General features: G+C 47.1%; 1 protein-coding gene across 2 annotated transcripts in view; it reads left to right on the top strand.

Moving 5' to 3' along the window:
- Nucleotides 1-1,304: 1,304 nt before the first annotated feature.
- Nucleotides 1,305-24,145, top strand: part of ORC2 (origin recognition complex subunit 2) — a 32,989-nt gene continuing 10,148 nt past the window's right edge. The window contains exons 1-15 of one of the 2 annotated variants that reach the window (XM_073306369.2): nt 1,306-1,682; nt 2,465-2,608; nt 3,582-3,668; nt 4,949-5,041; nt 6,509-6,540; nt 8,485-8,542; nt 10,533-10,720; nt 12,150-12,248; nt 14,206-14,315; nt 15,969-16,101; nt 16,582-16,678; nt 19,375-19,521; nt 20,265-20,436; nt 22,901-22,962; nt 23,930-24,048. In XM_073306369.2, the coding sequence (XP_073162470.1) occupies nt 1,592-1,682; nt 2,465-2,608; nt 3,582-3,668; nt 4,949-5,041; nt 6,509-6,540; nt 8,485-8,542; nt 10,533-10,720; nt 12,150-12,248; nt 14,206-14,315; nt 15,969-16,101; nt 16,582-16,678; nt 19,375-19,521; nt 20,265-20,436; nt 22,901-22,962; nt 23,930-24,048 (1,632 nt within the window). In that variant the 5' untranslated portion in view covers nt 1,306-1,591. Of the gene's footprint in view, nt 1,683-2,464; nt 2,609-3,581; nt 3,669-4,948; nt 5,042-6,508; nt 6,541-8,484; nt 8,543-10,532; nt 10,721-12,149; nt 12,249-14,205; nt 14,316-15,968; nt 16,102-16,581; nt 16,679-19,374; nt 19,522-20,264; nt 20,437-22,900; nt 22,963-23,929; nt 24,049-24,145 lie in introns of both variants that reach the window. The other variant, XM_073306371.2, reaches the window with a different exon arrangement.

The following is a 24,145-nucleotide window of genomic DNA, read 5'->3' as shown; positions in this document are numbered from 1 at the left end:
TCTTCCTTAATGAGGCCTTGTTACTTTTTTTTATTTACTTACTTTTTGTAAGCAACCTTTCTAGAGTGCTCAGGAGCGTGGCTTGCAAAGCGGGCAGCTTCCATTCACCAAGACCAGAGGTGGTGTGGTATGCAGCTTCCCTGGTACTCTGGCTTTTTATGGCAACTCCCACAGCATGCCACAAATTGACAGCTGAAGGTGTAATCCCTTTTGTTAAATGAAAAAAAAGGTAGGGAGCATTCGAGTAACGAGGGTTACCATATATAAAAGGTTTCTATACATGGCTTCTTTTTTGAGCGCTCTCTCTCAGAGCATGGTTTTCAAACAACACGCAGTGGGCAAGGCCCTCGGCGGGTCTTCCGCAGAGCAGAAACAGCCACGTGCGTCTATTCCCCTGCCCCCACAGCTGGTTGGTCTATATTCGCCTGCAAACCCCAGCGCCCGCCCTGTCCTCCCCCCCCCCCCCGGCGCTGAGGCAAGGGGGCCCTTAAGGAGGCGCTGACTGAGGGCTGTCGCTGGGTCCTGGGCTTGCTGCCCGGCAGGGAGCCGTAGTGATCCCCCCCGCTGCAGGTCCCGTACCTCTCTTCCCGGGAACCCGGCCGAGGGCGCCCCGAAGGCGTGGCAGCCTACAAGGGTCTCTGAGCCAGGGCGGTTTGCTGTGGCGTGTGACCGCCCGGCCCTGGGTGACCGCCTCGGGGAACGGCTCGGCCTTCGCAGGCGCAGCGCAGCTCGGGTGACAGGGGTTAGGGCGCCGGGGGCGGGGGCCCGGCGCGCGGGGCGCTTGTTTCGGCGTCCCCCAGGGGCCGGCGCGCCCTGGGCTCGGGCCCCAGGCAGGGCGACGCTGCCCCGGGCCCGCGGGCGGAGCTGCGATCCCCGGCTCAGCAGTCCGTCAGTCAGCGTCAGGGGGCCCGGCTCCCGCCCGCGGCTAAGGCGGGCCGGGCCTCGAACCCGCGGGCTTCCAGCCGGGCCGACGCGGCGCGTGCCCGCCTCGCGCGCCCCTCCCGCTCGCCCAGGGCTCTCGGCACCTCCGCTCTGGAGCGAGAGAGGGGAGGAGTCTGGGGGCGGGACACCTTCCTGGCCGCGCCCCCCCTCTCGGTTGGTTGAGGGCGAGTACCTCCTGGGACAGGCGGAAGAGCCCGGCAGAGGCGCTGTTGATTTGCCGGCGGGAAGATCGATCGCGCGCGGCTGCGTTTCCTATTGGTGCAGCGCAGTCCCCGCCCCTTTTGCCCCCCCCCCAAGCGGGGGGGGGGTGGTAGGTTCGCGCTGTGCGCCCCCGAGCCTGGAAGGATGCGCCTTGTTCCGGCTCGTGCCACCCGCCTCCGAGCTTCCTGTGAGCCGCGGGGAGGGGGCGGGGCTCGAGGCCGCTGCAGCCTCCAGTTCCGCAGGCAGCTGGGGCCCAGGCCTGCCCCCCATTGCAGAGCCCCGCGCGTAGCCCCCTGGCTGTAAGGCGGCTCTTGCGGCCGCGTGCACGTGGTGGCTCCGCTGCCTGGAAGCGGGGCGCGTAGCCGCAGGTTTGCGGGGCGCTCTGCGGGGTGGGCAGTGCCCGGCCGCGCACCTGGCCAACGCTTGTTGGCATTGCAGGTTGTCTGCTATGAGTCAGCTGGAGTTAAAGAGAAGCAAGGTCCTGGAAGCCAGGTTTGTGGCTGATGAAGATGTTCTGAAGCACATTTCTGATACCGGAGGTACTGGTGGCTTAAGTGTAAACAAGGCACCTTGTTTTGCAGATAATTGAAATGTATCTAAGGTCAGGGTCGTCAAAATGATTGGAACCCTCTGGGTGCCCAACTTCATCCTGGCAGGGTCTGATTGCTCAGAATGCAAGTGCTCAGCACTTCCTGATAATTAGGCCTCTTTAAGGTATTTTGTATTAAGTATCTGAAAACTGAGGCACCTAAAATCACTAGTTGTGCTGAAATTTTTGAATTTTAACAATTTGCATATTTCCAGTGCGGTAATGTTCTGAGAGCATCTCTTTTTAAAAACTTGGCTTGGGGTTTCTCTTTATGGTGTTCTGTGTGATCCCTTTAGACTTTATGGGACTCAAATCCTGATATGTGCAACTCTGCAGTGGCAGTTAACACTTCAGAATTGCACTGATGTCATCACTTATATGGATACTGAGAACTTGGTATGACATCTAGAAGTAGCTATGAAACCAAAAAATAGTCATGTTAATGTCTAAGTTCCAAATCACTATTTGGCAGTTGGGACAGGTGCTGTATTGAGTTTCCATATGAATGTTAAAAGCGGAAACATTCACTGCAGCTTTGGTTATTTAAATTGTAAGCATTTGGGTCTGGGTCTGTAGTTTTTATTCTATTTGTACAGCCCTTCGCACAACTTTGAGGGGTCGGTAGAAAGGGGATTGGTCCAGGACAGGAGCTCCAAGGTACTACTGCAATACTACTAATTAATAATTACATTTAGTTTATCAGAAGTTATGGTTTTGCGGCTGTGATTTTAGGTGTTAAAGTTCGGAAGGACAGAGCTCAACTTGCGCTCAACGTAAAGAGATTTGTGAAGAAACTTGAGAACATTTCTGATGATGAGGCCCAGGAGATCCTGGAAGAGCAGAACTACGTGGCTGTTTTGGGGGCGTGTGCTGAAGGTATTTCTGGGGAAAGATATAAACTCTTGCAACATGTAAGTGGTGGGGTTGTTTGGCAAACAGTTATTTGCCTTCAGGGACTGATGCCCAGTGACCACAAACTTGACTGTGTGTGGTTGAATTCTAATGGTTCTTGGACTGCTTGTGGGGGTTTTTCCACTTCCATAACATAAACAGCCCTTTCAAGTCCAATGATAACGTGTTGGTCTTGACTCCCATGGCTCAGGAATATGTCGGTGCTTTTTATGTATCCATGACTAAGAAATCATTAAGAAAGGGATAGATAAGAGCGAAAATATCGTATTGCCTCTGTCTAAATCCATGGTATATGCCCACATCTTGAATACTGCATGCAGATGTGGTTGCCCCATCTCAAAAAAGATATATTGGAAAAGTTTCAGAAAAGGGCAACAAAAATGATTAGGGGTATGGAATGGCTGCCATATGAGGAGAGATTAATAAGACTGGGACTCTTCAGCTTGGAAAAGAGATGACTGGAGGGGGGGAATATGAAAGAGGTCTATAAAGTCATGACTGGTGTGGAGAAAGAAAATAACTAAGTATTATTTACTCCTTCTCATAACACAAGAGCTACGGGTCACCAAATGAAATTATAGGCAGGAGGTTTAAAACAAACAGAAGGAAGTATTTTTTCACACAACACACGGTCAACCTGTAGAACTTCTTGCCAGAGGATCTTGTAGAGGCCAAGACTATAACAGAATTCAAAAAATAGCTAGGTAAAATCATGAAAGATAGGTCCATCAATGGCTATTAGCCTGGATGGGAAGGGATGGTGTCCCTAGTCTCTGTTTGCCAGAAGCTGGGAATGGGCAACAGGAGATGGATCACTTGATGATTATCTGTTCTGTTCATTCCCGCGGGGGCACCTGGCATTGGCCACTGTTGGAAGACAGGCTAGATGAACCTTTGGTCTGACCCAGTTTGGCCGTTCTTGTGTGCTTTCTAACAGATTCCTTGAGAAATGGCCCCAGTGCAGGTGGTGGTAAAATTTACTCGTTCCAGACTCCAAAACGTTCTGGCAAGATGGCAGAGCTGGGTATGTCTTCCTTTTCAATATTACCATGAGGATAAACTCTTTCTGGAATCTTAGTCTGGCAGTCTCCTTGTAATTTACTTGTATTTAAAAAGTACTGTTTTTGGTGTCTTACAATTGGCTTTATATCAAAAGTTTTGAGAAACAGAAGCTCAGGATTTGGACATATTGGTGATTGCTTCTGCTGTAATGGCAGCTCTCATGTTATAGTGGTCCCCTTTCTGTATGTGTTAATGCAGAGGTTCACATCCACTGTATTATGTGTCACCAGTAATTCAGGCTTTAACCACTGGTGCTCTGGGTTTCCCTTACTGTAATGCTGAACCTTTGTGCTGGGCTTCGTTGTCTCCTGTTCCACTGTTCATGCCATAATTCTACAGCAGAGTCTGAGCTGATTCATCCTTTAGTCTTGCAGGTGGAGTGTGAAGTTTGGAACAGTTTGAGCTCCATCGTGGGTTAGAACAAGCCAAGTGGAGATTCTGGCTAGTACAGCTGAAGTTTTAGTTGAGTGAACTGAGTGAAGTTTAAAGAAAAGGAGTACTATTGGCACTTTAGAGACTAACCAAGTTATTTGAGCATAAGCTTTCGTGAGCTACAGCTCACTTCATCGGATGCATTCGAATGCATCCGATGAATTGAGCTGTAGCTCACGAAAGCTTATGCTCAAATAACTTGGTTAGTCTCTAAAGTGTCACTAGTACTCCTTTTCTTTTTGCAAATACAGACTAACACGGCTGCTACTCTGAAACCTGAGTGAAATTTAGATTCTCAAGACTGTTATTGCAATACATAGCCTTTTGCATTCAAGTCACCAGTTCAAATCCAATCCAATTCTGATAATTATCAGAAGGGAGTCAATAAAATGTGAGTTTAGTCCAGTTCCCAGTGGACTGATGATCTCAACACATAAGCCATTACCACAGAGTCCAGTTCGGCAGCCTCAGACAGAGGACCAAGTATCATGACTAAAATATTTTCTCACCTCAAAGGGTGGCCCCTTTGGGAGGGTGGCACTTAGGTCAGGCTAACTCTGTACCTGTCTTGTGGATCAGCAGAAGAGTGTAGTCTTGAAGAACCTTTCACTAGTATTAAATTTACTCACAAAGGTAGAGAAAGAAGGGAAATATCTAGTGCAGCTCCTTGAAAAGGTTGGGAAATGGGGTTAATATGTAAGAGATTACTTTGGGCAAAGAACTATTTGTGTGTGACTGTGACAAACCCACAGCTGTCCAGTGTGCGTTTTGTGCCTATCACATTTTTAAACTATTCTCTTTTATTTAAAGCCTCTGAACTAGCCCAGACACCAGGGAAGAATGTAACCTTTGATTCCTCCCAGTATCCTGAGAAGCCAGCCAGCACCCCTCAAAGCAGCAAAAGTAAGTTCTGAGAGACTTCGGTGAATTGGAGGAAAGTAGCCAGCAGGTGTATCCCAACAAAAATGGCAATTAAGCAGGTTGGCGTTCAGGGTCCAACTGCTAGCATACTTGATACTCTAGGGTTAGTTTTGGGCTTTGTAAATAGTGCCGCTTAGTCTGCCTGGTGCTCTAGTTCTCTTGTGGATCATGCTGTTTGATTGTTTTTTTTCCTACTGGCTTTGAGCAGAATGTGTTTACTTCTCCCTTCTGCTGCTGCAGTGCTCAGTAACGTCGAGTAACTCCTTTGACTTAGCTGCATACACTTCACTTAAGAATTCTTTAATTCAGGGCTAATTAGGACCATGCAGGACTGGACTGGCAGCCCCTGTACAGGTGCACTGGGGAGTAAAATATGCAGGGTGTTGTCTGCACAGGGAGCTGAGAGAATGGAGAATCAGTACGAGACACCTAGTGGCACATCTCGCAACAAAGAAGGCATGGCAAGCTGGCCTTTGGAATAAGCAAGGCCCATACCCTCGCCCTTACCTACCTGTTAGCTTTGGAGTTTTGACCTGGATTGGTGTGCGAGCTTGAGCAGGCAGGCCAGGAAGCAGTCAGTCTGTTAACATGAGGCCTATCCTGTCATTGTCTGAGTGCTACGGGAGGAGGGAGAAGAAACATTCTTTGCTGCATTCCAACCCTCGCAGGAGGGCCCTGACTTATGTTCTGCAATGGGGTCTGGCGCTGGTTGGTGCAGCCCTGGAGAAGGACAGGGACGGACCATCCTGGAGATGTGCTTGTTCAGCATCTCCCCATGGCAGCCTCCGTGGGTGGCTTCCTGTTGGGCCCTCGATGGAATCTAAAGCTGCCCTCTCCTGGTGATAGCTGGAGCGGATGTAGCCTCCCAGTTCAATGGGTGCGCTATACCAAAGCCAGCCCTGCTCCTCATCCCCTCCTCTCCGTGCCTCACATCCAGCCCTGGTTCCCTCCTCCCCGGGGTCCTGGGAGGCATTTATCTGCTCCAGGCTGCAATGGCTGGAATGAAAGAACTGGGCACCCCTACCCCAGGGCTGGCTCAGGCTCCCCGTCCTGCCCCACACCACAGCTCTTTGCTGGACTAGTCATGGAGAATAGCCTTGCTTGCTGTCCCCCTCCTTCCCCACTCTACCTAAATCCTTACCCCCTTCCTGCTCACTCAAGGTTTCCTGTCAGTCCCCAGTACCCATGGACCCTGGCTAAAGCCACCAGTGCTGGTAGCACCACTGGCCCTTTTTTGGGGCGTATCCCCCCTCTGGGGCAGCTGCGGATTGCTGCACCTTGCACCCATGAGGGTGACTGGCCAGAGAGTTAACATGCAGGAACAGTATCTCTGAGACACTGATAGCAGATGCCTGGATTTCTTATTTGGGGAAACATGAGCATCTTGTGCCCATGTCTGTAGAAGTTGGCAGTGCTGGAAATATATGGTACTTTCATTTTGCTTTACAGAGTACTCTGCTTCGAACAAAGCCCAGCTGAAGGTGAGTGAGTGACTGACTGCTTTTTGTTTGATCTTATTTTAAAATACAAACCATCAGATTATCTTGGGGGATGGGGCGTGAAGAGCTTCTCCCCACCCGTCACCTCCCTAGGATTTTCATGATGCAGATGTCTCCATTTTGAAGCAGGGAATGGTTTAAATGAGTGCTAGAACTGCCGCAAATGAGGATCTTGGATTATGGGCTTTAGAGTGAACATGCAGATCAGTAGGTTTGACAGACTAATTAGCATGGGTGAGAGATGGTTCCCTTGCCTCACCCAACTGGACATGTTTGACATAGCATTTAATAGCATATTAAAGGGTAGATTCCCAGCAGCTTGTAAAACTTGCTGAAGGAAATTGTCTACATTTTAGGACTGGAGGGTGTCAGCACTCCAGAAATGCTGCAAACTGTGGTGACTCATTAGCACTTGGTCACTTTATTGTCCACTAGTAATATGAATGTAATGCTGGGGAAAGATACCAGATTGATGAGACCGAAGTCCTCTTGGGTACAGTACAAAACAGGCAAACTTCATGCAGTAGCAATGCAAGCTTTCCTCTAGGCTGCCCCACCAACTTCTTTCAACTCTGAACTAGATGGACAGCCTAGAGGTAAGAGGGTAGTTTAGTCTCCATAATTCAATTCAGCCTTTGCAAGTCTGCTGAAGTTGCATCAGGGCAGGACTGCCCCGTGGGAGTTCATGAAGTGAATGCTGGGAAATAGATGGAGACCAGACTCCAGTGATGATTTCTTATATAGCACCATACTGTAGGTGTGTGCAGTGCTTTGAAGCATATTTGAAGAGCCATTCTAATCTGAAAAGTGAGTCTAAAAGATGGCATCATGGTTCCACATATGATCTACACAGTTCTAATTATTGCAAACTCAGCCTGGAATCTGAGTCTGGCTGTGTTCTTTCTGGGTTAGTTATCAGTAATAAAGATTCTACAATTGGAACTTGGTTTACAGTTTTTGCAGCAGAACCCAGCTTCCTCTTTCAGATCTGTATTGGCTTTGCTTGCTAACAGGAATACAAAGCAAAAAACAAAACAAAACCTCATACTTATTACACGAAGTAAATTGATGCAACTGAACATGCACAGATGATTGGACTGGCATTTGTACATAGTCACTTTAAGAGTAGACCTGCACTTGCAATGTGCTACCAAGGTCCAAAGCTACAAAAAAGTCTTGAAACCTACTAGGGCCCTGCCATGGGAGGATCTGTTTATATCTCTGCAAAATTGTCCTTAGTCCTTTGCCTGATATCCTGATAATATATTGTGTTTAACTTGATGAGAAGGCTCTGTGGCTCTGCACATCCTGTGTCGTTCTAAAGTTAAACTCTTTTGGACATAAGACGTAATCATACCTCCTTCCCTCACAAAACAGAAATAATCTGTTTAACTGGGTTAAACGGACAGTGACTGAACCAAACTGCTCAGTGCTCCTCAGACACATTACATTGCTGTGGGGCTTCTCAACTCTGCTAGCCTGTTCTGGGTGCTCTGTTAGGCTTTGCTAGTCGCTCTCTTATGGGAACTCCAAGTGACTTTGGTGAGTAGAATATGTGACCTAGCACATCCTGGCTCTGTCTGGCAGAAGTGTTACCATTGTCATCACTTCCACGTGGCTTCTTCAGGGGGTAAGGGGTTCTGAATTTTCCGCATCCCGGTTGGGAGTTGGGAGGACCTCCCTACAGACAAAGACATACACAGCCTTTCTGTCCTGTGTTCAATTCAGGGGATTCCTCTTTGGGAATCTGGCCCCATGGGCTTAGGGGGTGGTCACCTTCCACAAGGAATCCCCTTTTCCAAACATTCCCAGGTCCCTACCAGCTGAAAGAGAGAGCTCAGAAATGAAACGCTGGGTCCTTGCCTAGAAAAGTGTTGCTACTGGTAGGGAATGTGTGACTTTTCTAACATACTTGTGCTCTTGCAGAGTAAAAAGAATGAATTTGTGTCCACAACACCTTACAGACTCAGGAAGAGATTGACAGGTAAGGAGAACCATTTGCAGTAAGCTCCAGTTTACAGGAGTACAGTAGCATTGATAAGTGAAAGCTTAGGGTGACTACTGGTGTTTCTGTTACTTAAAACCTGCTGTCTGAGTTCCAGCTAAAGACTAGATAAATTCATGGATGATGGGTCCATCAATGGCTATTAGCCAGGGTGGGCAGGATGGTGTCCCTTGCCTCTGTTTGCCAGAAGCTGGGAATGAGCGACAGGGGATGGATCACTTGATGATTACCAGTTCTGTTCATTCCCTCGGGGGCACCTGGCACTGGCCACTGTTGGAAGACAGGATACTGGGCTAGATGGTCTGACCCAGTAGGGCCGTTCTTGTCTCCTCATGGGTGCTTCAAGGACATTGCTGTCTGCATAGAGAATTCAAGTGACTCCGAGGTCAAATTAGCATAATAGCCATCTTTACTGAGCCAGTTTTTGGGATACATAGTTCCTTCACTGCAAGCAACTGTTGCTGAGGTGTTGGGGTGTGAGTGGCAGCACCTAATCTTTCTTCAGTGACTTTATCTCAGCGGGTAAAACCATGTAAATAATCCCATCCATGCGGATGCTTTACTAAATATGTGGAATTCAGTTCTTCCGTTAGACTCTCTAATCTCTGTCCTCTGAAGGCTGGGAGTTTGTGTCTGTCAGCCGTAATCACTTGAACTGACTTAAGAAGCTGTTAAGCTTTTCAGAGTGGCAGGGATTTTAATATTCTATATCTATAGTAGATGATTTCAAGTCATTGGCTGGCTTCAAGTGTGCAGGATCAGTGTGGGAGAGATTTTTATGTCCTGTTCTTACATGTGTTAAAACGTGTATCTGTGACAGTAAATTGAGCTAGGTCAAGGGTTCTCAAACTGGGTCGTGACCCCTCAGAGTTGTGAGGTTATTATGCAGGGGGTCACAAGCTGTCAGCCTCCACCCCAAACCCCGCTACATCTCCAGCATTTATAATAGTGTTAAATATTTTAAAAAGTGTTTTTAATTTATAGGGTGGGGGGTGTCGCACTCAGAGGGTTGCTGTGTGAAAGGGGTCACCAATACAAAAGTTTGAGAACCATTGAGCTAAGCAAATTAGCTTTTAATCTGACAAGCTCAGTTGTTCGGGCTTTATTCATATGTAGTAGAAATATATGAAATTTCTAGTAAAAATTCCATTCCAGTAAGATTGTGTGAACCTCACTTTGGGAAGTTTATAGATTACTATAATTCAGAAAATGAAGATCTCTTTTATGTTCTTGCAATTGGGTTTGTGTGTAGTTTGTGTTAAATTGTTATGGGATCTGCACTCTGCATAAAGATAGTTGGTCACTTTTTAGGCTGAGGTGAAATTTTCAGATGTGCCTAAATGACAGTCAGTGGATCTCAGGATCCTAGGTACCTAAATTTCATTTTCAAAAGTGACTTGGTCTTCTAAGTCATTTGTGTGCTTTTGAACATTTTGCGCTTTAAAAAAAATTAATACTCCTTAGCACTTCAGAGCCATGAAAGAGTGAGCCAGATTCTGTTCTTGCTCTTGAATCAACAGAATTGTTAATAAAATTCCCATGGCAAAGCCTTTTTTGCTAGTGGTGACGTCAGCCAGAAAGAACCAACCTATGTTTAGAGGGCTGGCAGGTGGAATAACTCTTCTTACTAGTACAGACTGATGTAGAGTCTTTAAGAGAAACATGGAATTCCACAATGTCCTTTTTAGAGTCACTTTTCAGAGTCGAGCCGTACTTTGAGGCTTGTGCCAATTTGCAGAGCCTTACTAAATAATTGGAAAGAGATGGGGGAAAGAGAGCAGTGTGCATATTTTCAAGTCAATGTAGAATGGATTTTTTTTGGGTAGCACGATGGCTATGAAACCAGAGTAGGATTTGGATGCTTGGAAGAGGTTAGACAATGTGTAAGAGGAGACCTAGGCTACAGGAAATGTGTAATAAGGTCTCTCTGTAAAAAGATATTACCAGCTCTCAAATGTTTTCCACTTAGCTCCAAGCTTGCATTCAGACAGCGAGAGTGACTATTCTGCTTCATGCTCTGAGGAGGAGGAAGAGGAAAAGGACCACAAAGAAACCAGTGATGTCATATTGGACCAAAAGACCCCAAGTAAAACTAGAGCAGCTCCTACTCCTGCTTCCAAAAAAATACCAGCTAAGAAACTGAAGGAGGAACTGATGGTGAGTGTGGAGGAAATACAACCCTGATAGGAAAGGTTCAGAGATGCTTGGTGACAGTAAAACCCGGGCGCCCAAATCACAGGCTGGATCATGGCCAGCTGTGGCAAAGAGCTTCCTGGCTCAGTTCAGAACAAAAAGGTGCTTTTTGCTGCTCCTGTTTTACAGAAAGGAAGGCTTCCTAGTTTTTCCAGCTGGAGGTTGAGTGTGTGCATGCGAGGAGACCGCTAACCCATTTCTTATTTCTCAGTGCCTTTTCTTCAGATACTTCCCAGTTGTCACCCACAGATACCACATAGTGTCGAGGAAGAAATAGCAGCAGCATTTCATCTAGCAGCAAAAAAAAAAAAAGCATGCCACTTTTTTGCCCCGGTACTTAACTTTGTGTGGTCTCTTCTCCAGTGCCAGGGATCCCCACACCATCTAAATTGCAGCCTTCTCATTCTGCCCTGCTGGAGGATATCTCTGCATTTTCCTTCCCTGAAGTTGGGCAACCTGACTGTGTAAAATCTGCCTTCGAGGAGACTTTTAGCCGAGATGCCAACCCTCTCTAATTTTCCATAATCCTCCCAATTTTCATGTGTAATTATAAAATTACTAATTCAGGTTTAAATCTACTAAATTTGGAAATGCACTTATTTTTAAAATAATTGTCACCTGCCAGCACTCAGATCTGATGGGAACACAGCAAATAGTGGTGCAGCTGCGTGGGACACTGTTTTCCGCTGGACTGTGGCATGTATGCCTGCAGCACATCAAGGGTCTGATAAGAGGCAAGCCACAGCGATCCTCAGTGGGGCTAGAGGGGCTGGATTCACCACCCTGTTCATGCGCTTTAGGTACCTAGAGCACTTCCATGTAACCCAGCAGGGTCCACAAAGGGCAGTTAGAACACAACATGCTGCCTGTGGCGTGGGTGGTGAATCCGGCATCCCAAACCACACTTAACAATGGCTGCGGCTTGTCTCCTGTCAGACCCTCACAGCAGGGGAGAAGTGGCAGGAGGAGGAGAGCAGGAACATGATGGAGGAGGATTATTCTGGGAAGGAGGTCCAGACCTAGCGTTGGCCAAGGAATTAAGGGCCATAGGTGGCATATGAGGGCAGCTTTCCTACACTCTGTCGTCGTGTTTGGGGCTGGGTTTCAGTCCCTCCCGCTTTCCAACAGATGCGGTGCGGGGGGGGGGAAGAGGTCAAAAGAGCCTCCCTAATTCCTCCCAAATCTTTTTCATAAACATTCCTAAAAGTCTGAGAGCGAGGTTGGCATCTCTGCTTTAGGTTTTCTCCTCAACCCCATCCCCTCTTAACTGAGGAGCAGGTGTGGCTGTAAAGTGGCATCCTAACCCAGCAATTTGAGTCAAGAGAGTGGGGTGGGGAGAGAGAGAGAGCCCACAGAACCTACCTGAGACTGACATTTCGCTCTGCCTTTTCAGAGCAACCTGGTGGAAGAATACTTTGAGGCACACAGTAGTTCCAAAGTTCTAACCTCCGATCGAACCCTTCAGAAGCTGCAGAAAAGAAAGCTGGATCAGGTACAGTTTGTAGCAGATGAAACCATCTTCAGAACGGAAGGCCTTGTCTGTGGTGGACTTTTTCGCCCCCTGAAATTTCCCACTGTTGCTACTACCAGATCAGCTTTACTGGTGCTAGCAGTGGCGGGAGCCCTAGGGTAGACTTGTGCCAACAGTCCATTGGTGTTTGAACTATTATGCTTTGTACAGCTACTCTGAGTCGGGTCAGGTGACACAGTGGTTAAACTGCTGTCGCCTTCTCTGCTCTAGTGCTCCCACCATTGGAGCTGAGGAAAGTGGTAGCAACAGTGGGGAAACTGTTGTGGGGAGGAGGGAAATGTGTCGTAGGTGCTGGCTAATAGGTCGGTTGAATGTTGAAATCGCTAGAATTCAGGATGTAGGGGAGGTAGAAGGGGCTGATACAAATAGAGGGCAGCAATGAAGTCTGCCTTTTGTGAACAAATTTGTTAAAAGTAAAAACCCATCTATTCCCCCAGATGAGCTGAGGGGAGTATTAATGGTGTGGGGGAAGATTTCAGCTCTGGGTTTGTGATTCAAATCCCACCCAGGTTGGGGGCAGCCAGAAATGTTACTATCTGGCAGCTATTCAGTGGCCTCTATATATATGTGTGAAAGGGAGTGTTGTCCCAATCTGGTTCCCAGTAGACAGGCCTCCACATCTAACTCTGGTGGCTTCTTAAAAAAAAACAAAACAAAACTCAAATGTGCCACTTGTTGACACTCCCCATGGAGAGGCTGTGGATTGAATGTATCATGGAGAATGAATGATCCCTTCGTCCCTAGAGGTGGCCTCTTCGGAGCAGGGACTCAGAGAAACAGGTGCTGCTGGTGCCTGCTGTCTGTTCGGTGAATACCTAAGATTTTTGTGTCTGGGGTTATCGGTCTCACTCCATGTTACCAAAACACATGTGTTCGGATTACCTGCTGGCTGCTGCCTGGATTGTGCATAATGCATTACCCAGGGAAAACTCTGGTGGATTCCAGGTAGTTAAATTGAACGTTCCTGTGTATTGGGAAATCCAGACATGCAGTGTTTAATCTTCTGCTGATATCAACGGGACTAATGGGCAGCTTGATGCTCTGAAAGCTTTGTGTTTATTTGAAATAGCACAGTTGCCTTCTGTTTTCTCTCCAGAGTAAACTTTCTCCTGCCACATGGGGGTGGGAAGTGAATGCATTAATTGGAGAATTTGAAGCCTGCATAGGTCTCATGCCACAGCAGTTCCAATTTCATTGCCAACATTTTAAGTAGTGTTGCTAGCTTACACGTCGGGACTTTGGCATGTCTCTTAAAAGCCTGAACTAGCCCTGCAGATTCGTAATACATTTCTCATAACACTTTCTCTGGTGAGACTAGTTTTGATCTGCAGGTTAATTCTTTCCTATTTGTTTTCTAATACTCTGGAGTCTTCTCTTTAAACATAATACCTCATGGACTTTAACCCTTTAGTGACTGAATCAACTGAACTAACGCAAACCACATTGACAGGCACTCTGGTCTTGCCCAATGCTAATGGGGTTGTCTCTGGTTCGGTGCATCCATTATGGCCAGAGCATGCTCAGCGGAGAAAATCCAGCTGCTGGTGCAGAAGAAGCTGTGAATGTGCCATTGTCTCAGTAGCAGTATGCCCAGATGCTGCAAGGTGAGGCAGAATGAGCTGTGACCAAGAGACAGGGTTGAGCATTCTCAGATCAGCCAGAGATTTCTGTGTAAAAGTGGGCAAGTCATTTGCCTTCCCCATCAGCAAACCTGGGCTAATTGTTCCCAGTGGAGTATTGTAGTTTAATTAATTAATACTGGTAAAGCACTCTGATCTTTGAATGGAAGGTGCTGTAGAAGTGCAGTGTTTGTAAGGGTTCAGTCACACATTCCAGGCACATATTTAGACACCTGTTTAGTCATTGTCTTCAACCCTAAACCCTGTATGACTGTCCTATTCTCCCCTTCTAAACACAGCAAACGCTGCTTGTCCTCCTGAACAAGGCTCCCCCTGCCTTCACTGCTGAATTGAAGGAACTAAACCAACAGCACGAATCCTTGTTTTCCAAATGGATGCTGCAGTTACAGTAAGTATCAATGGATTCCTCTAAGAAGATAACAGTGAACATTATTTCCCAACATAGCATCAGGAAAGCCTCTGCTAATTTAAATTATTGTCCCACAGATGGGCAATGGAATGATTCACTGTCTCAATTAGGGTTGAGGTTGCAGGATAAGCAGGTGTAATTTCTTAGGTGAAGTCCGTGTAATGCATCTCTTGTGAGACAAGTATTGCAAAATTAACTATGAGCTGAACAGCCGGGGTTTTTAGAGGTGTAGAGTGTCCTCAGTTGATGGGAGCTGTAAGTGCTCATTAGTATATTTTATAAACAGTCGAGTGTATGAGAGAAGGGGGAAAGACCATTTAGAGCATACAAGTCTGTTAGCAAATCACCAGTACCACTTTCCATAAAATCTGGTTTTCTTCAGTAGCGTAGTAGTGAGCTTTCTTAGCTTGAGGGATCTAATAGTTAATAGTTGCAAGAAGAAAAGTGCCGAGTCTGTTGAGGACTGTAGGAGCTCAAATTCTGTGTCAATTTGTGAGAGAGTGAGCAGGGGTGGGGGCACGCTTCCATTATATTTAATGAGTGTTGCTTTGAGCTCTAAGGTTCCATGGTGCTTTACAGAAGACAAGGTCCCTGCCTCTAGAGGATTCGATCCTAACTGGGACAAAGGATACAGTGGCTAGTAGCACAGAGGAGGGCAGGTGCAGACTTATGGGAGGACATCAGTGCTAGAAGGCTTTGTGAAAGGAGTGTGGTGCAAGGAGGAAATTGCGGTGTCATGGTTCATGGGACAGGCCCAGGCATATGGGATAATGTGAGGAAAGATGGCAGGCTGGTGTGACAGGGAGCAGTTGGCGATGGAAGATACTATATGTGGGGAGTAAGAGCGACCTAGGTTTACAATAAATATTCTCACTGGGTCAAATCCAGAGAGGTCTCGCTTGCTTGCACTGAAGTTAGTGGGAGTTGTCTGTGCGCAGCACCTTGGGATCTGACCCACTCTTGCCTCTTCCATTGACTCATCATTCTTCCTTTGAGCCTGAGATGCTGTGCCTCTCCTCATAAGAGGTCTGTGATCTGCAGTGTCCTAAAGCATCCCTGTATCTGCCTGTCTCTCACTACATTGGATAATTAAAGGCTAAATCACAAGTATTAGAATAGCATGTCTTGATTTTGAAATCATGACCTTTGACCTGGCTAGAAAAGACACATTAGAAGCAACTGGTAGGCTTCCATTTGCTGTCTCATAGCTGCTGTGATTCATGGGAAAAGCTGAATGTACTGTGCCTGAATAGCTTGTTGGAGGGGCCTGTGCAGTGGCTTTGTGAGCAATTGCCATGTTAGTCTGCGCTGTTTCAGAGGTCCTAGATTTATATGCTGATAGTCTTCAGACAAGCGTCCCTTTCTTGTGTAGGACAGCAAATTCCCAGGTCTTGAATATGCTGACAAACACTCCTTTTCATTACATGGAATGACCATACCCGCTCATCTCAAACCCCTACAAACTGAGGGATTGGCTGGCTGCAAGCTGAAGTAGCCTGGACTTGATTGACTCTTTAGAATTAAAAGATTGTAGGAGGAGAGGGGATCAGATTGTTTCATGTAATGAAGACACAGATGTGAGATTCTAGGACCTCTCGGTTTGATTCCTTTAATCTGCTCTCTTTGCTGCAGCCTGGGGTTCAGTATTGTGCTTTATGGACTGGGCTCAAAGAGAGATTTATTGGAGAAGTTTCGTACCTCTCTGCTCCAGGATTCTGTTCACCTTGTTGTCAATGGCTTCTTCCCCAGCATCACTGTGAAATCAGTAAGTGTGACAAAGCTTGTGAGGTTTTTAAGTTGCTGCTTGTTATCCGCAGCCACTAAAATCTTCCAATACAAAACATTTAGTGTAGACCACAGGAAGCTTTCCCAGTTTCTAAACACAGACTCCTCAATGAATAGCATTCCCTGTTCTCACTTCTCCTTGAGTTTAAAGAAACTTTGGCCATGCTAGGGATTGGTGTACCTGTCATTGCTGTACCTGAACTAGTGCAAACTCCCGAGTATAGATGAGGTATCCCATAATATGCAACCTACTCCCATTTCAAGCAGAGAAAATCATGACTTACCTTGACTACCCTAGGGGTTTGCACTATGTGCAGCTATGCTGACAACTGGTCACAGACAGCTGGAATTGGTGCAAATCTTTGGTGTTAGCTGAGGCCCAACTCTTAGATTTGGTATTAAGCCCATAGTTATCAGAAGTCCCTCAGGATGATAATGATTTTGCACTTTTCTGTTACAGATTCTGAACTCCATAACAGAGGAGGTGCTGGATCATGTGGGGACTTTCCGCAGCCCTATGGATCAGTTAGACTTGATCATGAAAAGATTTAAAGAAGGTAAAGCGGCTGAGCAGGTGCCCTAAAGCTTAGACTCTCTCTGATCTTGGAAAAGCTTGTGCAAGTCTGGTGTCTTCCTTGAAATCACATACACTTCTGACTTGCTCAGTTGCAATCTATGTGTTGACTCTTGCTGTTGTTGTGATTTTTGTGGCTTTCCTGGAAAATATACATAGTTCTCTGAATAGATGCGTAAGTGCACCAGGGTGCTGGCTTCTTTGTTGTGAAATATGTGAAGGTATCTTGAAATTGAATGCCTGGAAATACAGCATTCCCTTTCCTCAGTTTCAGTATGTTAGCTTAGACGTGTTGCCAAGGAAAGGTGAGAAAATGAGCGTTCTGACAATGAGCACGAGAGCCTCACGTCTGCTCTACTGAGTGCTTAGTTTCTTCACTTGGTTCATTGGAGGAGTTTGTGCCATATATCTCATCAGCTGTAAGTTCATTGATAGAACAGAATATGGGTAAAATCTAAACTTTTTGTTTGGGGGTGGGTGGGAGAAGGAGGTTCTTACTGGTTGCCTGAGGGCCTGAACAACACCCATTGAAGCCAAGAGAGCTGAAAATTTCAAAAAAGCCCAGATGCCCAAATACCACTGACATTTAATGGGAGTAGGGGGCTGAACTCCCTTAAGCTCCTTTGAAAACCCCGGCCTAAGAGGCTTGCCATAGGCTTCAGTGGACATTGGATTGAGCTTTGAATGTACGAGGTCTAATTGGCTGAAAGTGACTGGCGATGTAACTTAATGTATGCAGACCCCTCTGTTGTTGATGGCTGTTTTGAGCAAACGAAGTAGGAAGTGGGAGTTCACGTTCTAAAAGCAATGTTAAATGGGTCCTGTCATATACAGAGTGCTTGCTGAGTTTCATATGTAACCGTATAGCTGTATGCTGTGTGTGTACAGTCCCAGTAGCTAAATTTTGTGTCTACATCTGTCCATATATGATGTTGCCATTGGAGCCTTAACTCATGTATCTTCCACCCCGCAGATGTTCATCCTTCATCTGTCTTTGTGCTTTCCTACAGAGAGTGGGTAGGGGAAAGGTTGGCTGGCTGGCTGGAGGCAGGTCCCCAATTGTAGCTGTTTTTATGCAGCATCACAGGTGCTAAACTCTAGCTGTCTCCCAGAGCCATGGGCAGTTGAGTAGCTACTTGGTTTCTGCACAAAACAGAATTTATAATTGGCTAATGGTTTGTCAGGCAGTTTACTGGGCTTGCCAAGCAGCTGTTTCTTTGGGAGCTTTAGCAGCCACAGGCTAAGTTTGAACTTTGAATGTTCATCCATTTGCATTGTGTGTGTCAAAAAGTCTTAAAGTACATCTTCGCAGCAGCTGGGAGATGCGATTCCCAGCTTGGGTAGATATACAGCCCTATCTTTGCTTAAGCTAGCATCTAAAAATAGCAGTTTCTGTGGCAACCAGGGCTAGCCCCTGGAGTACATACCCAGGGGCTCGGGCATGATCATACTTGGCTGCTTAGGCTAGCTGCCCACCACTGCCACCCCGCTCTGCTCAGGTTAGCATGTGTACCTCTGCCTGCACTGGGAATTACATCTCCGAGCCACTGTATAGGCATACCCACACAGAGCTCCTTAAAGGCATGTTGAGAGAGATTACTGTTCAAGTCAGTGGGCTTTGGATCAGATCCTCTGTGAGTGGGAGGGTTTTATTTGGTTTTCAAATTTTTTTTTTCTGGCGACCCAGTTGAAGAAAATTGTTGATGCCCGTGACCCAGTGGAGCTGGGGATGAAGGGTTTGGGGTGTGAGAGCAGCTCTGGGCTGGGGCAGAGGGTTGGGGTGCAGGGGTGAGGGCTGCAGGGTGGGGCTGGGAATAAGAGGTTCAGGGTGTGGGAGGGGGCTCAGGGCTGGAGCAGGTGGTTGGGGTGCGGGAGGGTGTCCGGGCTCGGGTGAGGCCAGGGATGAGGGGTTTGGGGTGCAGGAAGGGACTCTGGGTTTGGGGGAGCTCGGGGCTGGGGCAGGGGATTGGGGCGTGGGTTTACCTCGGGCGGCTCTCAGTCTGTGGCGCAGCAGGGGTGCTAAGGTAGGCTTCCTGTCTGTCCTGGCACCGGAGACCACACTGCTCCCCGGAAGCGGACAACAGCAGGTCCAGCTCTGCGTGGCTCTCACCCACAGGCACCCCCTACTCCCCCAGCTCTCATTGGCTGTTTCCTGGCCAATGGGAGTGTGGAGCCAGTGCTCAGGGCAGGGGCAGCATGCGGAGTCCCTTGCCCTTCACCCCACCACCACCACCTAGGACTTCTAACGGCCCGGTTGGCGGTGCTGACCAGAGCCACCGTGACCTAATCTCTTCCATTCCGCAACCCAGGACTGGGTCATGATCCACAGTTTGAAAATCACTGGTGTAGAGGCTCAGAACTAAAGGCATAAAAAGCTTTAGCCCAAAAGAGAAACTTCTGGACAGATTATGAGCAAGTGAAGCGGGGGTTGAGAGCTACAGTGGAAAGAACTTGTGTAAAATATTTCAGATGCCCTGAAATACAGGCTGATTGGCATCCGCAGGGCCTAGTAACCTGAAGGGGAAAGTCCTCTGACACTTGAATGATGGACGGACGTGCATAGGGGATTTGACAGGACTGGCTTGCACTCAAACCACAGTGAGAAAGAGGAATCTCTTCACTCTTAGTTCGGCTCCTTAGTGTGACTGTTCCCTTGCTGTTTTTTTCCCCCCTTTGTAGATTCTTCCTTGGAGCTCTATCTCCTCATCCATAACCTGGACAGCAAGATGTTGAGAGGAGACAAAAGCCAGCAAATTCTTGCACAGTTAGCATCCCTGCCCAATGTCCACCTCATCGCCTCCATCGATCACATCAATGCTCCACTCAGTGAGTCCCAGGGCCTTGGTCTCCTCCACTGTGCTTCCAGGAAAACCACCCTTCTGGGATTGTTAAATGCACTATGTGTATTGCTTGCATTGCCATATCTCTGCCCCGTGTGTGCGTAATGTACATGTATCTTTCGATTAGCACCTGGAGGCCGTGATCAGATGAGCCCCATTGCCCATGGGGCTGTACAAACACTCAACTATAGCTGCCAATCACTGTCAGATTATCTATAGAGTACTAATGCTTTGCCGAACCACTGGTTCAAACCCCACGTTGTTCAGACTGGCGCTATCTTATAGCTTCTAACTGAAAGTGGAATGGAAAAGGGGATGTGTGCAGAGTGCGTGTAAATTCTTTGGTACAGAGAACGTTTCACTCTGAGTGTAAATGGCGGAGTAAATAATATTGCTCTATATAAGTGCGGATTCACTAAGGCAGTGGTTCTCAACCAGGGGTATGTCATAGGGGTACTCAGAGGTCTTCCGGGGGTATGGGACGGGTTTAGAGGGGTTGCAAGTGCAGGGCTGGTGTTCGGGGGTAGCGAGCAGGGCAATTGCCCGGGACCCCACACAGCAGGACTTGGGCTTTAGGAGTCCAGTAGTCTGGAAAGGTTGAACCACTGCTCTAAGGTTGTGCTGCTGCACTAAGCACTAGACCTTAAAATGTTTTATATTGTATGACTGGGAGAAGCTAAATCTGCAACCCTGTCCATCCTTTCTTCCCTTTTGTGTGTGTGTGTCTAGTGTGGGATCAGGCAAAACAAAGCCTCTATAACTGGCTCTGGTATGAAACAACCACTTTTAGTCCCTACCTGGAAGAAACCTCCTACGAGAACTCGCTCTTAGTGCAGCAGTCTGGGTCTCTGGCTCTGAGCTCCCTAACGCATGTCTTGCAGAGTCTCACTCCCAATGCCAGGTAAGATACTATCACGTTATTGTTCTAAGAGCTAGAAGCCCCAGTTAAGATTGTGCTAGGTGTTGTGTGTACGTGTAGTAAGAGACAGGCCCAGTCCCAATCCCAAAGATCTTACAGATAAGAATCAAAAAGGGTGAGAGAGACAAGGCTGTCATCTCCAATTTCCATATGGGTAGAGCCCTGCGTGGATACAAATTTATATCCATGGATAGAAATCGGTATCCGCAGAACCTCAGCGCTTTCGCGGGAACCGCAGCAGCAAAAGGAGCCGAATGTGGGCGCTGCTCCTAGGAGCCAGTGCCCCACGCTGGCAGCTCCTCCAGCGCAGCTGTACCGCTCCCAGCCGTGCCCACTGGGCTGGGCACTGGGCTCACAGGCAGCTGTGCCTGGTTGTGCTCTTGTGTGCAAGTGGTGCACACCCCCAGACTGGAGATGCAGACAGCTGCGTGGAAGGGGTGGGGGCGGGGCTGCAGGCAGTGCACCCGCGCTGGAGGAGCTGCCGATGCGGCGTGCTGGCTCCTGGGAGTGGCGACCCCATGTTCTGCTCCTTTCGCTGTTGTGGTTCTGCAGATACTGATTTATATCCGCGGATATACATTTTTATCTGCACAGGGCTCTGCATATGGGGAACTGAGACATGGAGTGATTAAGTGACTTGCCTGGTGTCATTAAGAAGTCAATGGTGGAGCTTGAATTGAACCCTGATCTCCTGAGTCCCAGTCCAGTTCCTTAACCACATGCCATCCTTCATCTCGCTTTTCTCATAATTGGAAAGCAAGGTCCCCGTTGGCTCTGTCTCAGCAGTGTGGATCTCAGTCTAGCTGGAGGAAGTTTAGAATGCAAAATATTGAAGTGCCAGCAGAGTCTGTATACACAATGACTTGGAATTGGTGTTCTGCTAAGTGCCCCTCTTCCGACTGCTTAGTGAGTCACTGATGGGTGAGGAATTGAGGGAATCTCCACCCACTCTCTCAGCCCTTCTTTCTGACTCCCTGAAATGTGCTCTATAGTGAAGGAGCAAGGTGACAGCCCTTACAGCTGGGGAATTGCAAAGGCTGCTAGCCTACCTCCTGGGGAGAGGAGTTGGGGGGAGGGGAGAGAGAGAGAGAGAGAATATGGAACAGCTTCCTGGAGAGATTGTCTTGCAGAGTCTCTCCCTGCCCATTCAGTATTGCAGAATGTTCCTGTGGCAGCTGTTACTTTCCCATGTAAGGTTTCAGAGTAACAGCCGTGTTAGTCTGTATTCGCAAAAAGAAAAGGAGGACTTGTGGCACCTTAGAGACTAACCAATTTATTTGAGCATAAGCTTTCGTGAGCTACACCTAAGTGAGCTATAGCTCACGAAAGCTTATGCTCAAATAAATTGGTTAGTCTCTAAGGTGCCACAAGTACTCCTTTTCTTTTTCCCATGTAAGCAACTGCAACTTTGGAAACCAGCATAACTTCGGCTGCTTTCCGTGCTGTTTAGCAGACGGAGACAACATGTAGAGTCCTCACCAAGAGATCAGCAAGTTCACGATGGACTGTAGTATGGGAGCCACTGATGTACAGCACTACAGAAAATAGATAGCTAGTATGCTGGCGTGGCTTACTAGACCTTTCATTCTAACAACCAAGAATCTTGCCATACAAATAAAAAAATGGAGGATCTGGCTTCCTGTATTGGTGCTTCTATCACCACACAGACACAACTCAATCTCAATTTCAATAGCAGTTCCTGCTGCATTTGCACATAGAGTGGGTGGCTACAGACACAGTCTAACAATACCGGACAGCTTGCTTTTGTCCATGGAGGAGCCTGTGTATGTGTTGACAGCCATCCCTTGGATGGGGTTTGGTAACATCTAAGACTTTCCACCTTAAATCCACCTCAGACTCTTTTAAAATACAAATTCAAAGTTTTAATCTGAAAACCTGCAGGGAAAAAGAGAATAATTAAGTGACTTCTGTGTTTGCATCTTATTTGAGTAAGAAAGTCAAGCTTGTTATTTCTGTAACTCATAGTGAATACTACTAACTGGATGAAAGGAGGCAGGTTCCATGACCAGCATATTGGTTGGTTTTTGCAGTGCAATGTATGAACTACAGAATTGCTTTGCATTGCAGTGTGACCTGCCATTTTTGATTTCTTGCTTATAGTGGGCAACAATAAAAGAATTAGGTGACTACATGGGTGTACTCCTGAGTCCTGTCTCCTGGGCTCTATGGAATGATAACTTAATTTGGGCTTTGTTCTATAGAACAATCGGCTTTCTGACACTTTTCAAGTTGATTGTTTAACTTGGGTTCCAAGTGATCAGTAGTCCTTACATGATGGAGGAATGGGACCACTTTGAATTAATGGCTCTTGGAAAGCAAGTCTTTTCCTCCAGCTGCTGCATACACACAAGACTCTGTTCAAGAAAAATTGTTTAACATTTCTGTAATGGCCTTCCAAAAAAAAAAAATTTTTTTTTCCCTATAGAGGGATTTTCAGACTGCTGGCTCAGTATCATCTGGAGAACAAGGATAACCCATCTTACCCAGGTACCTGGTGTTTGATGTAGGAATGCATGTGGCATTTCCTCTCTTCTCTTAAGTGGCACCATTGACAGTTCAGTCAAGGTGCTAAAATGGGAGAACTCAGCTTCTGTTTGTTGCCATAGCAGATTTACTGAAACTGCTGGCTCTTGAAAGTGAGTTTAGTACAGAGCATCTCTACCAGTGCTGTGCATTGGGCTACATGTTCTGGTGTGTGACATGAAATCAGATGAATGGCTGAGTTCAGAGGATCTCTTCTTACTGTCACCCATGGTGATAGTGAAATCCTCCACATGAGGCTGAGTTACAAAACCAAGGAAGAAATTGACTGTCACACACCATCCATTGATTAGGGGAGACCAGGAGTCGAGACCTCTTGGGTTCTGTTACCACTTCTGCCACTGACTAACTGCGTGACCTTAGTCAGGCCACATAATCTATGTCCTGGCTTGTCCACCTATGATACCTACAGGTTAATGTCTGTAGTGCTCTGCAACTTGCAAATAAATGGCATAGTATTAATAATCTAGGAAGATAAAGATAAAATAATATAGGAGCTTGCAGTGAACAAGAAACCCACACTGGGCTGTGCGCTTGAGGTGCTCTGAAAGTTTGACTTTTCCAAATGGAGGATCTTGTACTGTCAGATCTGCCACTTTACATTCCTGAAATCCCTTTAGCTTGGCTGTATCTGTGGAACAAAGCTGTGGCTGACAAATGCATTAAATATGGTCAGGATGTATGTTCTGAATTTGATCAGAGTAACAGCTGAAATAGCAGGAGATTCCTTCTCCCTCTTTTTAAGGGGGCTCCTCAAATTGGATGTCCCAGTAATGCTGCTTTATAGTGAGCAAGCTGTGCAATTTATCCTTCAGGATTGCAGGAGAGGAAGTAACTTTGCCCTCTACCAGAGCACATGGATCTGCTTTGGTTGCTGGCTGTCTTGATTTATTTAACTCCTCTCCATACCCAGGACTATCTTTCCAAGACTTCTACCAGCGGTGTCGGGAGGCCTTCCTTGTGAACAGTGACCTGACTCTTCGGGCTCAGCTGACAGAATTCAGGGACCACAAGCTCATCCGGACCAAGCGGGTGAGCTAGGCAACTTTATCTTGACTGTGGCTGCAGGGGTGGCCTTACTTTTTATTTCACTACTTGCATACTGTTGAGTTTACCTGAGACTGGGGCA

Source organism: Lepidochelys kempii, chromosome 11 (assembly GCF_965140285.1).
Source record: "Lepidochelys kempii isolate rLepKem1 chromosome 11, rLepKem1.hap1, whole genome shotgun sequence".
NCBI classification, from domain to species: domain Eukaryota; kingdom Metazoa; phylum Chordata; order Testudines; family Cheloniidae; genus Lepidochelys; species Lepidochelys kempii.
Note: the sequence above shows the minus strand (reverse complement) of the source record. Positions and strands in the feature narration are given on the sequence as shown.